General features: G+C 39.7%; 2 protein-coding genes across 8 annotated transcripts in view; both read left to right on the top strand.

Annotated features, from left to right (window-relative positions):
• Positions 1–5,392, top strand: part of stxbp5b (syntaxin binding protein 5b (tomosyn)) — a 48,256-nt gene extending 42,864 nt beyond the window's left edge. For all 7 annotated transcript variants that reach the window (XM_034674970.1, XM_034674969.1, XM_034674966.1 and 4 more), the window contains 3 exons: positions 683–794; positions 1,654–1,874; positions 1,976–5,392. In XM_034674970.1, coding sequence (XP_034530861.1) covers positions 683–794; positions 1,654–1,874; positions 1,976–2,017 — 375 coding nt within the window. In that variant the 3' untranslated portion in view covers positions 2,018–5,392. The remainder of the gene's footprint in view (positions 1–682; positions 795–1,653; positions 1,875–1,975) is intronic.
• A 3,455-nt stretch (positions 5,393–8,847) lies between these two features.
• sash1b (SAM and SH3 domain containing 1b) overlaps positions 8,848–16,766 on the top strand; it is a 66,762-nt gene continuing 58,843 nt past the window's right edge. The window contains exons 1-2 of the mRNA XM_034675509.1: positions 8,848–9,202; positions 9,340–9,958. Of these exons, the coding sequence (XP_034531400.1) occupies positions 9,473–9,958 (486 nt within the window). The 5' untranslated portion in view covers positions 8,848–9,202; positions 9,340–9,472. The remainder of the gene's footprint in view (positions 9,203–9,339; positions 9,959–16,766) is intronic.

Raw genomic sequence — 16,766 nt, 5'->3', positions numbered from 1 at the left:
CCTCACAGATCATGGTTCATGAGGATAACTCACACGTTTTTCATTTAAATGAATGTTCAAACTTTTTTTAATGTACATTGGAAAGACCTAAATATAAATACAATAGATTTTTATGACAGATTTTTGTCTGTTGTATTTTAAATTGGGATTTTTTTTTTTTTTTATAAAGTGACACCTCTTCTGTCACATGCTGCCCAGATTTTGATGCTGTATTTAGCTGGTTTGGAGGGCTTATATTGCCTAAAATGGAAGGAACTTCTGAATGCCTCTAGCCTTTCATCCACTGTGACATTAGGGCCTGGGTTATAGAGTAGTGGAAGTTGCTCTACCCACTTGTCCCTCACTGTCCCAATGGCTGCCAGCTTGTCTCTATTTGATCCCAGCTCCTGCAGATATGTGAAATATGTGAAATGAACCATTTTCATTTTATATGTTGATTACGCTTATTAACTCAAACAGAAGAAGTTTCATTCTGAAAAAATATCATAAAAACATTTTTTCATTTTTTTTTTTACTTTGAAATGGGTCAATTAGACCCGCAATATAACAGGAGTGTTAATGTCCATTTAGCTGAACCATGGTATTTATATTGAAAACAATACTTCATACTTCAGGTCAGGTCATAATACCAGGAAATAATCAGACTGGCATAGGTTTACATTGATGTTTGTGTCGTCCTCAGGAGATGCTCAGTGAGTTATTCACTCCTGTGGAGACACCAGAGGCTCCTAACAGAGGTTTCTTCAAAGGACTTTTTGGGGGCGGAGCTCAGTCTCTGGACAGGGAGGACCTATGTGAGTATCCTGACATCACATTGAATATTTCAATGAAGGGGTTAAGTTAGACAAGGTGAATGAGTGCAAGATTATAAAAGTTAACTTGTGTCCTCATCCAGCTCTCCTTCTTCTCTGAGCTCTGCGGTTGACACACCTTTAAAAGTACACAAGGCAAATGTCACGACTATTTACACTGCTGCTGTTATCCCCACAACTCGTGGCTTAGGTTACTTTGTGTTAATTGGTAACTCAAAGATGCACTCACTTGATCCAATGCTGTTGCCAGGATTGTGGGACAGGATCCAATATTAAATATTAGTGCACCAAAACGGAAAAGGATGATTTTGCCACAGTGTCAACAAGCAGGACTAAGTTGTGCCAGAAGTATTTAACGCAGATATTATGATATGTGTGATCTGGTTATTTCTGGTGTTGATCGTGTTAGTCAGAGTTAACTACCATTGTCAAGGGGTTTTGACCAATCAGAATCAAGAAGTCAACACAGCCAGGTCATTGCTTAAACAGCTGGTTAATAAGGATGATTCATTTCTATTTTGCAGATTTGCTTGTTTATGTGTCTTTTTAGGGCAACATAATCACACATCCATTCACAAACATGGAACAGAAGACAGAAAGAGGGGATGAGGAAATGCATGGTATAGAGATTAAAGAGGGACATGATTATGAGGCAACTTTCAAGATGTGCAGAAATGCTTTTTCGTGGGATACATATTTAAATAACCACAACAGTGCAAATTTGAGATTATTTTATATGTTTTGGGGTCTTAAGGAAGTCGTAAAGTCTTCAGTGTGATTTTAAAAAGCGTGCAGTAACCCTTTAACATGTTAATCCTATTACTCTTTTTATCTTTGGTAGTCGGTGAAACAGCTGCCGGTAAGGCGTCTCGCAGCCTGGCGCAGCACATCCCCGGCCCCGGCAACATGGAGTGCATGAAGGGTGCAGCGTCCGGGGTGGTAGGTGACCTCGCCCGTGCTCGGATAGCTCTGGACGAGAGAGGTCAGAAACTGGGCGAGCTAGAGGAAAGAACAGCAGCCATGATGAGCAGCGCAGAGTCCTTCTCCAAACATGCCCATGTTGTACGCACCGGATAAGTCTTTGAGCAACTACAACACTATTTTCCCATGAACTCTTTCTCTCTTTCTGTTTCTGACTCATTCCTCCTCTTTTCTGCTTTCAGATGATGCTGAAGTACAAAGATAAGAAGTGGTACCAGCTCTGATGGCAGCGTGTGGAGCTTCGGACTCTGTAATCACGCACACCAGTATCTCTGAGGAGCTGCAGGTCCCAATTTTTTCTCTTCTCTATTTCTCTCCATGGGGGGTTCTGCTTTACAGACTCATGCTTCTGTTCTCAGCACAAATATCATACACTCTGGCATCACCTCAGTCACCTGAGGACTGCCGCCGAGTACACACTGGCCGAACCCACAGAGTGAGAATGGAAAGAAATGGAAGAAGAGAAGCCCCTCAGAATCTCTCTCTTTCCACTTCACCTGAGAGCGATGGAGTTTGTTTAACATCAGTCTGCAAAACTGGAGAGAGGGGACCTCTCATAACCATCCGTCATGCACTCAAGTATATCTTACATATATAGCCACACACCCTGCTGTTTTGTTCTGAAAGAGAAAAGACAATTCTGCAAATCCTGTACTTGCGGTGGCCTGATTGCAATTGCTCTCTTTTCCTTTCTCTGCCCTTTATGGTGTCTGCAAAACCCAGCGGACTAAAACGAGGAAAAAAGTCTGAAGATGCGTTTGTATCAAGTCGACATAGATGTGAATATCTATACGAGTGATTGAATCAATGAAGGACTTGAGTGTTTATTTTTCCAGTCTAAATTATTTTGAGAGTTTGATCTTTGAGTTTTTCTTTCCTTTGTTTTTGTATTCTTCGTCCAGAAAGGGCCTTTCAAGCACTTCAAGCAGTAGAGAGTAGACAGAGCAATGATGAACCTATTGCCTCTCACAGAATAAGGGCTGGTAGTACACTAGTTCATCAGAGACCATTCCTCTTACAGCATCCGCCAACCAAGTTGTTTTCGGTGAGTGAGGAACAAGTAGCGAGCTTTCTGGGAGTCCCTTTGGCTTTGTTTTAAATCCGATTATTTATTGGAGCAGTGTCGTTTATAGGAGTAAGTAGAAGAATTTGTACTATGGGCATTACATGTATTTGTTTGTCGTTTAGGTGCACAAAAAAGTGCTGAAAATGTTTACCCCTGATGAAGAGTTTACATTAATCTATCATAGACATGAAGAGTTGATACACTGGAAGCCCTGCTGCAGGTCTTCAAGCTTTTTATGGGGCTGTAGCTAAGTATGAGAAGGACGGCGTGTTGAAGGGCAAGACAAAGATTGTCCTCGCTATGTTTAGCATAAATGTATATTTTGGTTACAATTTTTAGTTTTTGTGATAAAGATTCTATCTATACATGATTATCAGATTTCTTTTTGTTTTTTTCCTGAACTTGATTTCTGTCTCGTTTCTCAATGTGTAGGGAAAAAAGCATGTGTCTCTAACAGCACAACGGTAAAGGATGCTGTCTTTGTATTCGTAGCTGCCAGTCGACATGACCAAGCACCCCTGAGTGTTTCACACACACTGTGCCGTTGGTCATCTCTCTGAACCATTCACTTCAAAACTGTTTCTCTTCTGCCTTTGCCTCATGACGCATATATGCTAACCTCTACCTATGTGTATGTCTGTGTGTTTGTGAACATACATATATTCTGGAATATGTGTATGGGCGCCAATATTTATAATACTACATAGATGCAGTGTATTACAATAGGTCTTTTGAGGTTTTTGTTTTTGCTTGACAGTGTTTTTCAATGTGATTAACTAGAGTTCTATTGTAATTAGATTTCTTTTTCATGAGGTGCAAGGATATGCTGCTATTTGTGTCAATGTAGGAGCATTATCTGTCGGTCTTTAATTTTGAAAAAGAGAGACAAGACTTTGTCGGTCCAGATTGCTGCCAAATGTTGTAAATAACACGACAGCTGGACACAAATCTGACAGTGCAGGTTCAGGCAACGTGACATACTGTACACTCGCGGCCATGTTCTTTTCCGACACCAAAGAGTTGCTTGATTTCACAGAGTTGTCTTGATTTTTTTTCTTTTATTCTCCCAAATAGTTTGGAGTCGGTCTGGATTTTTTTATCTCTCTTGACTCAATAAGTCTGCTGTGTGACAGAGGGAGAGAGTGGATTGGATTGAGCTTCTTTTATGGGCATGTCACCCTCATCACCCTAACTGCTGTGTTCAGAGGACAGGCAAGGTGAACCTGAAGAGTTTCATTCCAAAATGAGAGATCCACCAAAGAAAATCATGTCACACTGACTTTAGGAAAACAGTTGCAGACATGATCAAAAAATTTCAGACGTATTTGATTCATTTACTTAGAGTATTAAATCATATATACTTCAATCACGGCAAGAGTGTTTTCTCCAAGATGGATGTGAAGCCTTTTGGAATAAAACCCTTCACTTTTAGTTGACTGATTTTAACCATCACTGCTGTAAACTACTGAGATATAACCCATTGGAAAGAGCAGTGATGTGGTTTTGCACTATTTTTTGTATTTAGAATAATTCTGTTAGTATGATTTTTTATGTTTTGTGTCCCATTTTCTTGTTTTTTGAAAGGACCAAAACATGACAGAACCTATGCTTATCTGTGTCATTTGCCAATTATGCTGATTGCTTCACTCTCAGATTTGTTTTCATCGTCAGGTTAATGATTCTATGATATATTTATATATTTGAAGACAAATATATATATACTTTTGATTTCAATAATCTATTAAAGATACCTTTAATGTACTTTTGGGATAGAATCACTGTCCTAACTATGGTTGTGCATATTGATCCATCATCCAGACATGACAATAAACATTTTCTGGTTCTATATCGAACGTGCTCATCTCAGATTCAAGCTTTGCTACTGCAGGAGGGTCTTCTCCTCCTGGTGGGCCGCTGAGTCTTTCTACAAAGTGTGGCCTCGACTTTAAAGTGCTTCAGTTTGCAACATATATGTCCTAAATGGTCCCTTATTGCACATTGAAGGATGCATGATATTAAGTGTTTACAAACTTGAAACAACCATGTATTATCCCTCTTAGAGATTGTCTGTTCTGGCATTTGTATTTACCACCATGTTGAACAAAAACTGAAGTTCTTGTCACACATCCAGAGCGTGTCACACTTTTCTTTGATCATGCCAACTGTTAAAGTGTGAGAGAGTCTATTTATTTTATCGGTGCATCTGTTTCTATTACTGTTTGCTTCATGAAAACTTCTTGCTTTCCCTGCGCTGTAGAAATGCATAGAAAGCAAAGTTCGTCTCAGAGCAGCGTGCAGGAGAGCTGGAGGGTTTCTCAGTCGCCATACTTCCATCCATCCGTCCGTCTGTCTTCTGGGATGAATATCTGTGGAGTTGCAGTATTTTCTCATAGTAGGCAATTTTTGTACAGTTTTATTAAAATAAATTTCACATGGATGTCTGACTTAATCTGCTGCCACAAACAATTTAGACTGTAGATACAGTATATATATATTATTGTGCAATGGAAAATAAATGTAAAACCAATCATTACTTCTCTCGTCCTGTCTTCTCTGCCTCATGGTTTCTGATTTTGTTTCAAAGTTAAACCTTTACTGGTGCTTTTATCTAAATTCTCTGCAGGTCAGAGGTCAATCAGATCGTGAAACACTGCCTTGATCGCCTTGAGGGACAGCCGGTGCATCCCTGATCTATGACACAATTTAAATACATATAGAATTGAGGTAAAGAGGCTTCATCAAGTGGCACAAATCATTTGTTTCTTGTCTTTTATTTTGGTTAAAAAAAAAAGTGTTAGAAGATTTATCCTTTTAAAAAATATTTTATTGACTTGCTCTCCTGTTTCTTGCTTTACTCTATATTAAAGCTTGTAATATTGTAATTTCTATTCCCTAGAAAGGAACAATCTTTTGTTATGTCCGTTCCAACATTTTCCTCAACACACTCTTAAAAAATCTATTCTTTCATGCTTTGTGATTTATATAAAGATGTTGTGCAACCACTGGTAAAAATGACTAGAGTCAAGTAAAATTTGTGTTAAATCATAGGGATCCATTACTCTGAGAATACTAATATGTATATAAAGGTATTTGATTAACGATATATCCAGCTTAGACATTAAGGTGTTTTTGGTTTGGGTACACTGACTAAGCAACTTAAACATATTTTAATAGGAAAACAAAATTCTGAGGAAATATACAACAGAATGCAGAATGTGAAATGGACACAGGTGGAAGCGTTAACATTGCTTTACAGCAGCCCCACTAATGAGGCAGCCTGCAGTGTCTGCAGACATTATTTGCTTACTTTTCATCAGCCTCATGAGAGTAGCCATTGACCAGTGCTATTTCTTTAGTCATTAATAGGCCTGATTAATCGGTCTGTCTCTGTACTGTTGGTCTTCCATGTATTCTCCCTCTAACAAAACCTGGAATCAGATCATGGTACAAATTTATAACATTGCCTGCACGGAATAAAAAGAAAAGTGCCGTCTATATAATTTTTTTATTTTTATATACTTACTTACCTAGCCTTTGTACAGAAGCCCTAAAAGGACATGATTCAATACAAATGATTTTTTCTGTTTTCATGAGATAACAAGTTAATTTGGTAGTTATCTCGACTTACTTTTCCTGTGATAATGGGATCATTTATTTAATTTTATCCAGAGAACAAATAGCAGCCTTGTAGTATTTGTTGCATACATCTTATAGTTATAATTATGATTACTTTGTTTACCTATTTAGTGGTGCTAGTAACATTAGTGCATTACATTACATTACACATTAGTAATATACTGTATTATAATTATCTTTGCCATATTATATTATGTTATATTGCATTATTATTGTAACTACAACTCACGGTCATATTACATACCCATATTTATTTTTATTTATTGCTTAATTTGTCATTACCAGCCATAATCACACCATGTCAACCTGTCACTACTGACATTTTTAATACTGCCTGTAATTACTTCTATTTAATCTAAATTCCATTGTAACGTTGTATTTATCTAAATTGTATTCTAGCTTTATTTATCTATTTTTATTTTTACTTATCTTATTTTATTTGTATTTATTTATTTATTTATTTTATTTTATTTTATTTTATTTTTATTTTAGTTATTGAAACTTCTTTCTTGATTGTACTTATGTCTGGGTTGCTGTAAGAACTGAATCCCCCCCCCCCCCCCGGGGATCAATAAAGTAATATCTTATCTTATCTCTTATCTTAGATAAACCACCTGAAACGTCTTGTAAGAAAATGTATTTTTATTCTTTACTGAGGCAACATTTTCTTAACAAGGTTTGTGAAAAATAAATAAATAATAATAATTAAAGAATCAGATAACAGGTTTGTCCTCTTACCTGAAGTTTCTTGGTTACAGTATTTTCAAATGTGCTCCTTCTATGTTCAGTACAGAAGCCCTAAAAGAACATGATTAAATCCATTTATTTTCTCAGTTTTCTGGTTTTATTTTTCAGAATAGAGAAAATAAAATCAAACATGTCCTTTTATGCCTTCTGTATCTATGTGTACACGTGTAGATCTATTCTTTATTATTTTGCATCATTATGTGTCACCATGAGCAGATATTGTATCATCACACGCACCGCCTCCATCCACCACATCACACCCATCATCACAGACCGGATCAACTACAAAATACTTCTCCTCACCTTCAAATCCATACACAACCTCGCCCCTCCATATCTCTCTGACCTCCTCCATACTGCCACACCCGTCCACACCCTCAGATCCTCCTCCTCCATCCACCTTACTGTCCCTCCTGCTCGTCTTGTTACCATGGGGAGCAGAGCCTTCAGACGCTCTGCTCCCCAGTTCTGGAACTCTCTCCCAACTGACCTCCGTAACACTGACTCACTCCCACATTTTAAATCCAAACTCAAAACCCAACTGTTTAAACTGGCTTACTCCATCTGACCACAACTCCTCTGTCCATTCACTTCAAACTTTTTAAATTGTGTTTTATTTACTGTTTGTTAAACTCTGTTTGTTTTAATGTTGTAAGGTGACCTTGAGTTTGTCAAGAAAGGCGCCTATAAATAAAATGCATTATTATTATTATTATTATTATTATTATTATTATTATTATTATTATTATTATTATTATTATTATCTCCTCTCCTCTCCTCTCCTCTCCTCTCCTCTCCTCTCCTCTCCTCTCCTCTCCTCTCCTCTCCTCTCCTCTCCTCTCCCTCTCCTCTCCCCTCCTCTCCCTCTCCTCTCCTCTCCCTCTCCTCCTCCTCTCCTCTCCTTCTCCTCTCCCTCTCCCTCTCCCTCTCCTCTCCTCTCCTCTCCGTCCTCTCCTCTCCTCTCTTCTCCCTCTCCCTCTCCTCTCCTCTCCTCTCCTCTCCTCTCCTCTCCTCTCCTCTCCCTCTCCTTCTCCTTCTCCTCTCCCTCTCCCTCTCCTCTCCTCTCCTCTCCTCTCCTCTCCTCTCCCCTCCTCTCCTCTTCTTTCCTATCCTCTCCCTCTCCTCTCCTCTCCTCTCTCATCTCCTTTCCTCTCGTCTCCTCTCCTCAGTACTCTCTCATCTCCCTCTCCTCTCCTCTCCTCTCCTCTCCTCTCCTCTCCTCTCCTCTCCTCTCCTTCTCCTCTCCTCTCCTCTCCTCTCCTCTCCTCTCCTCTCCTCTCCTCTCCTCTCCCTCTCCTCTCCTCTCCCTCTCCCTCTCCCTCTCCTCTCCTCTCCTTCTCCTCTCCCTCTCCCTCTCCCTCTCCTCTCCTCTCCCTCTCCCTCTCCTCTCCTCTCCTTCTCCTCTCCCTCTCCTCTCCTCTTCTCTCCTCTCCTCTCCTCTCCTCTCCTCTCCTCTCCTCTCCTCTCCTCTCCTCTCCTCTCCCTCTCCCTCTCCCTCTCCCTCTCCGTCTCCCTGTCCTCTACCTCTCCTCTCCCCTGTAGGTCTGAATCGCCCCTGCAGGTGGCGCCAGTGCTCGAGGAAATCCCATGATCCACCGGGGCAGAGACCTCCTGCTGCAGAGAGAGGAGCCGGGGCTGAGGAGCAGCATCCTCACTCGGACCGAACCGAGTAGATGAGGCGGAGTGTCAGCTGAGACTGCTGGGATGAATGAAACAAAGACGGGGGACACTTTAACAGAGAAACCTTCAACCTGGTGAGACGGGGTTTCGTGAAGCCGGTAACTTTGAGGCTCAGTCGACGACAGAAAACTCCCTAAAGGTGTCTGAAGAGGGGAGTTACACACAGACGGACTCTAAGTGTGCGCTTAATGGTTCCAACAGTTCACTTCTGAGCTGTGCTGACTGAAAACAACAGTTCCTCCTACAAGGGATTCTTCCTTTGCCTCCTTAAATGTGAAAGGTAAAGGTTGAGTCTGTTTTTTACTGTTCACACTGAAGACTTGTGCAGAACAGGGTTTTAGTTCATTTAAAGGACGTTTAAGTTGCTTCAGTCATGCACCTGTCTGCTGTCCCACATGTTTACACTGTCTATAACAGTAGATGGGAGAATTGCATTGTTGAATGTGTGTAAGCTGGAAGTTACATGGACCCCAGAGCTGGATTGCCTGCAGCAGCAGTGGATATGAAGATGTGCACTTAAGGTAGGCTTCATCTGTACCCTGTTTTTAAGATGAGCCAAGGACCAAACCTTGTCCTGGAGTGGCTTTCTAAGCTCAATCTGTCCCAGTATGTGGAGTCCTTCATTGACAATGGCTATGATGATTTGGAAGTGTGCAAACAGATAGGACAGCCAGACCTGGATGCCATAGGTGTCCACATCGAGTACCACAGACACAGGTTGCTCGCAGCCGTAGAGAACCTAAAGGAGGAGGACAGAAGGAAAGCACCAAGCTTCTATTTTACCTTAGAGCCTCTGGGGACTTCAACCTGCAACCACTCCTCCTCACACCCTGACAGAGAGGATGACTTCAGGACTTTGGGGTCACACTCACACACATCAGGAAAACACCAGGCCTCCTGTCCTGGAAACCATAACCTGAGATTCACTGATTGTAATGACTTTGTGACTTATCCCAAACTGAAGCTCAAGGTGCTGATACGGGATAAACTGGCAAAGGATGGAATCAACCTGGGAGAGGCACCTTACACCCACAAGGTAGGCAAACTCTACTTTCTTTTTATAGAACATCACTCCATGCTGACTCTTGAAGTGCTGTCTTAAGGGGTTTGATACGCCTGCTGTGTTTGGTTTGTGATGAAGAGTGTGGCAAATTTATTTGATGGTGCTGACGTTCACTGATTGTTCTTTATTGCATCAAGGTTTGCTGTGGCCTCATGCTCACCCAACTCTGCTGACATTTGAAGTTATAAATAGAGTGATAGACCATATGTAGCTCTGGGCTCTGCTTTTGGCGTTATTCTGATGAATGAGAGAAGTAGAAAAAGTTTTGGCACACTGTGATCTTCATTATGCTTAAAAAATATTGCAAAATCCATACAAGGTAGGGCTTTAAGTTGATCTACACAATCTTAGTTTTTCTGTCATGCTCTTACAATACAAACCCAATTCAAGGAAAGTTCACGCTGCATAGAATGTTGATTTAAAATCAAATTTGGTTGGTTTGCAGATCATTTAAACCTCAAATATAATTGAAAATATCACAGACAACATATCAAGTGTTGGGAATGAAAATGTTTATTGTTGTATGAAAAAAATATGCTTTTTTAAAATTTGATACCAGAATTTTTTTTTTTTAAGTTGGGATGGGAACAAGAGAACACTGAAAAAGTTTTGCAATGCTTAAAGAAATGTCCAGAGGAACTAATAATATTAATTTGTAACAGGTTATCAACTTGATTGAGTATAAAGTGGGCGACCCAGAGAGAAGCAGAGTCTCAAAGGAAAGATGGAAAGAGGTTCATCACTCTCTGAGAGCCTTTGTAAGAAGTTACAGGATAATGTTTCTCAGTGTAAAATGCACTGAATTTAGGGATTTCATCATATTTAATACAAAATGTCATTCAAAGATTTGGAGAATCTTCAGAAATCTCTTTGCAAAAGGGCCCACAGGTGTCACTGCATTAAAAACCGACATTACTCTGTAGTGGAAATCACTGCATGGGCTCAAAATCACTTTAAAAAAAACCCCAATGTATTTCTTATAAGGCAAGAATCTGGGAACAGTTCCCTTTAAATACTCCAGAAACGTGTGTCCTTGTATCCCAAATGTTTCCAGTGTCCCTTGTCCCAACTTGTAGGGGCCAGAATGTTGATGTGCATGTCTTATTTGTTAACCGTGATTATTTCCTTTTTATGGTTGGCTTCATTTCCAGTTGGGTTCATGGGTGTGGTTTACCTTTTATCTACCTGTTCAGTTGTGTGGTGGGAGGCATACAAAGAGGGTGAGTGGGTTTGAATATATTTGTTGTCCGCCATCGCCACAGTCATCGTCATGAATCATCGTTTATTAAGATCTTTTGTGGTATTTGATTATTTTGAGCCTTTTGTTAATCAATAGAAAAACTTTCATGGACTTTGATTTTGATTTATGGCAAGACACGTCACAAACACGAGCTCACTTTAAAATTTAAAATGTGCATATCATTTGTAGAAAACAGCCAAATTGTCCAGTTGAAACATGATACATTATCTTTGCTCTATTTTCAGTTAATTAATTAAAGGGTTTCAATGATTTGCAAACCTTCAACTTTAGTTTTTATCAACAAACACAGCTTCCTAACTTTTCTGGAGTTGTGGTTGATCATTAACTTTTTAAAGAGTTGTTTTAAAGTCATATTCACTTTTCTGTACACTGCATGCACAATTATCAGGCATGTGAGTATTTTTGTGAATATGTTAAAAGCTATGTTAACAGTCGTTTTCAAATTTGTCAAGAAGTCAGATATTGAATATATTTCTTAAACTGTGTGGTTAAAATGATGCTTTTCAGCTGTATTTTTAAATAAATGCAGAATCTGCAGAAATGAGTGTGCCAAATTATTATGCAAGTTGATGATAAGAGCATATAACTTGTGAAAATTAAAAACTAGGCACCATTTTAAACGTTCTATTGATTGAAAATAATAATATTTACTACAACTGTTTTCAAACTTCAACAAAAACAACTGTTTTCTTTACATTTGTTACAAAATAAAACTGTTAATGTCTTTGAAACATTTCAAATCTTCAGTGTTTCTCTAATGTCCAATATAACCTCCTTTTCTTTCAGTGAGGGTCAGAGGTCACTGTAAACTGATTTAGTTTCTGATGACTTCTCTGCTGACTCTGTGAGCTGTACCTTGTATGTCTTTCCAAAGATGCTCTTTGAGCTGTATTTCTTGCCATTACTGTAAATTATCTTCTTTATTATTGACCACAAGTTCTCAGTCGGGTTGAGATCAGGTGAGCAGGCAGGCCAGTTCATGAGGCGATCCTCTTTTGTATTTTCCTGCATGGAGGAAAAGACATTCAGCTAAAGTGAAAAAGATGCTAGTGTTCATGCATGAGCACAATGCACCGTCACATGCCTCATGTTATTCTCATGACAGGATGGCATCTCAGGGCTTTAAAGAGGATCGCCTCATGAACTGGACTGCATGCTCACCTGATCTCAACCTGACTGAGAACTTGTGGTCAATACTGAAGAAGATAATTTACAGTAATGGCAAGAAATACAGCTCAGATCTCTTTGGAAAACCATACAAGGTACAGCTCACAGAGTCAGCAGAGAGGTCATCAGAAACTAAATCAGTTTACAGTGACCTCTGACCCTCACTGAAAGAAAAGGAGGTTATATTGGACATTTGAGAAACACTTTAGATGTTTCAAAGACATTAACAGTTTTATTTTGTACACAAATGTAAAGAAAACTGTTATTTTTGTTGAAGGTTGAATACAGCTGTAGTAAATATTATTATTTTCAATCAATAGAATGTTTAAAATGGTGCCTAGTTTTTAATTTTACAAGTTATATGCTCTTATCACCAACTTGCATAATAATTTGTCACGCTCATTTCTGCAGATTCTGCATTTATTTAAAAATACAACCAACGTAATTTGAAAAGCATAATTATAACCACACAGTTGAAGAAATATATTCACTATCTGACTTCTTGACAAATTTGAAAATGACAGTTAACATAGTTTTTAACATATTCACAAAAATACTCACGTACCTGATAATTGTGCACGCAGTGTAGTTGCTACCCCAGAATCACTAACAAGTATTACCCTCTTCATATAATTCCCAGAATGAAATTCAACATGGACAAGAAAATGCATGAATCGTTTTGCATTCAACTGATTTCAATGCTTTCCATCAAAGCTGTTTCTCTTGAATGTTGCTGTGCCATCTTTCTGTACTATAGATCATTCACAAATACAAAATTGGACATTGGAGCTACGCTGGCACAAACTTAAAGCATATGAAATTCATTTCTTTCCTCCTTGATTTTTAGATCAGTCGCTCTTTCATTCCCAGGACTGTTCAGGGGGCTTGATGGTAGTGTGTCCACATGATGAGCACAATAGTGATGTCTGAGTCTCTGCTCTGAAACACTGCAGATATTTTGGCATTATGTCATGCAGTTAATTCACAAATACCATGCTGCACATGTTTGGCTTCATGGAGGTCAAATTACCAGAATCAATCAGTTTGGGATTATTGTTCTGTTGCAGATAGCTCAGCTTGTAACTGTACGGCTAGACATAATCCTTACACTTCACAATATCCACATAAATATCGAACAACGGTTGACCTCTGACCTCTGTGTGCAGGTCAGTGGGACAATGGATCTGCCAGCGATGATGACAGATGTTTTCTGCACGGATCATACATTTACTGACAGCATGCTATTTAATTCCTGGGATCTTCTCTGCTCTGACAATCGTCCAGTCTGTGTTGACTGCAGAGACCCTCAGCTAATGTAATTGCAGAGGATAGTTATTCTGCTTTTGCCAAATCCATTCAGTCTTTAATACACTCAGTGACTCTGTCCGAGGCCAGCTGAGAGGCACATTTGGCACATTTTCAACAGTCTGTCAGTGTCAGTGGCCGGCATGATTGATGGGTACTGGATTTGATTGAATCACAGAAAACTGATGTTGACCATTAGACAAAACATGGTCCACTGGTGATATGATCTGTGTTAGCTGCATCCTCACAGACTGTCAGAACGGATCTCTGCGAAGTGGCTCTGTTTGACACGTCTCCAGAATATCCTTACACTTTTAGACCAGAGGCAGAGTTCCCGAGTTCCCGAGTTCCCGCTCCTGGCGGTGGCACTTAGCCAAGAGAGAACTTTACTTAACTTGAGTGCTTTTATACAAGCCTTCCTTTTGTGCCGCTTTATGTACCCCATAATGAAAGCTACACAATGTTTGGTTATTCCTGATTTATTCTAATAACGGCAATGTAATTGGAAACATTTATTTTACCCCTCTATGGTGCCATTGGCTTTAAAAACAGTTTGATCTTTACAGCAGCACTGTGCGTCTCTGCCGTGTTCTCGGATACAAACATACACTGTTCATGAAAGATTCAAAGGCTATAAACTACTAAGTGCAACTAGGCTCTCTGTGGTTCACTTCCAGCCTTTTCTTTTATAGCTAACATCCAGCTCTTGCATAGGCAGATTCATGCAGGAGAGTTTCTTTAATTTGTTCAACCAAAAAGCATCCTCATCAGCTGGAGTAAGCACACCCTGCTGGAGCACTAGTTCATCCACAGGGCAGAAAGTGTGAGGATGTTACTGAACCAGATTTTAGAATGGGAAAGAAGCTTTATTTATGCTCTGCTAGTTAGCTGATGCAGCATGTACAAAGTACAACTGATCTCCCCCATTCATGTTTAATTTTGCTTTTACAGCTTAACTCTGTGCTCAACATTTGGCAAAGGCATGGTATGTCATCCTGCTTCACTTCTGTAGGAAACAGGCCGGCGTTTTTGGGCTAATTAAAGTCCTCAGTACTCACATTATGAGGACAGGCATGAGGACTCCATTTATTCTTTGAATCTAGAGGATAAGCTTGATGGGGAGCAACTCTTGAGTGATCTGAAACAGGCTGAGAGAGGCTCTATGGCTCTTAGTTTAAAGCAACTTAATCTGTCTGGTTAATCAGATATTATCAGTTGCATAATAGTGTATAATGCAGTTATGTGCGCCGGTTCACTTTCTCACCAGGAATAGCACAGATCGGCGTAAGGCTAAGTTTGGCAGCAATACATTTTTGCCTCTTCTTTGAGGCATGTCCTCAGGCCCTGATCTGACTACTCATCAGGTCCTGATCTGACTACTCATCAGGTCCTGATCTGACTACTCATCAGGTCTAGCAGTTGTTTGGATGTGTAATCCCACTGCCTCAGGTTGGATAGTGCAATCAATTCCCAATGAGTAATGTGTGTTACTGACTCCCCAGCATGCATGACTAGATCACAAAGGTCCAGTGACGTTAAGAGGGAGAGAAAAAAAATGTAATGCGATAAAGGCTTGTCGAGCTGTAAGTGACCTAAACGCTGGCACATCTACCCTGATGTGAATTAGGGATCTGTACAAAACAGAGGTTATGCAAGAGCAACATGGCCAAAAAACAAATGTAGCCTAAAATGAATTCCAAGAACATTAACAAATGTGGACTTGTCCTTTACAAATGTAGAACCAAAACCTAACAAATCCAGATGGAGTTTTGATACAGATCCAAAGGTCTGCTCATCACATTGTACATTGCTTTGATGTTCACACAAACCCATATTGACCTGATCCAGGGGTAACCTGAGGTCTAAGTTTAAAGGTAGGTCGTTACAAAAGACATTCACAATCAGTTCAGCAAAACTGACTCCCTGCACAAAGTTAAATGTGCGTTTTGGTTAGTATAAAGTGTGTAACCTCAGTCTCATGATTCTACCAGTCAGGCGCCTGCGCAGGCCTTGGCGGCACCATGCAGTGCAATGTCAGCTTCCTTGGGGGTTGTCTTTTGGCTCTACATCTTACAATGGGTGTAAATGAAGGCACATTGTCCATTCTGTAGCGATGCACCGATCCCACTTTTTAGGTCCTGATACCGATATCGATACCTGGGCTTTGGTATCTGCCGATACCGATACGAGCCGATCCGATCCTGGTATTGATTCAACAATCTCTATTCCTTAATGTGAGGATAGAATCATGTTTTGGCAACTTCAGGCTTTTCTGACTTAGTAAACCAAAATAAAATAAACATTTTTAAAGTGACAGTATCATTAATCAAGAGATTATAAATGTGTACCAGCAGTTTGGTGAGTTTATCTTCATAACCAACAGATATTACAATACAACTGTAAACCTCAGCAGTGGATAAGAGGAATTAAATATTCTGTATAAAAAAACTGCTTCAAATGAGAAAATAAAAAGTATGTCAACGTAGTGTTTCCCCCAGAAGTACAGTGTACCTGTGGCAGAGAGGAGGGCTATTCAAATCATTGAATATAGCATTACTCTGCCCAGCTTTGCCCTTACTGTTTCCCTTCTCCGCATCTGCTATTGTGACAATATTAATCAGCAGCACATTTTATAAAGACACTGATGACGTAGGAGACACACATGGCTGTTGTAAACGCAGAAAAGCATAGAACTGAAATGAATAGATCTGCCATATGGATCGGCACTATATATCAGCCCTTTGTCACCGATATCCGATCTAGCTTTTTGAGTCTGATCTAGCCGATATCCGATACCAGGATCAGATCAGTGCATCACTATTCTGTATACTCTCAATGATGTTGACCAACCTGGTTTTTATGTTCAGTACTAAAGGAGAAATGCCAAACTCTCTAGAATGAGCATCAACACACCCTAAAAGAAGCAATGTGGAGGCATCTCCTCCATGCTTCCTCCCTTCTTGATGAAACACATAAACCCTGCTTTATGTTCATTTTAAAATTGGTTGTTACCTCCTTTAAGATGAATGAAAAGCTTTCCCGATGTGC

Source organism: Notolabrus celidotus, chromosome 22 (genome assembly GCF_009762535.1).
Source record: "Notolabrus celidotus isolate fNotCel1 chromosome 22, fNotCel1.pri, whole genome shotgun sequence".
NCBI lineage: Eukaryota > Metazoa > Chordata > Actinopteri > Labriformes > Labridae > Notolabrus > Notolabrus celidotus.
This window is presented reverse-complemented; position numbering and strand designations above follow the sequence as displayed.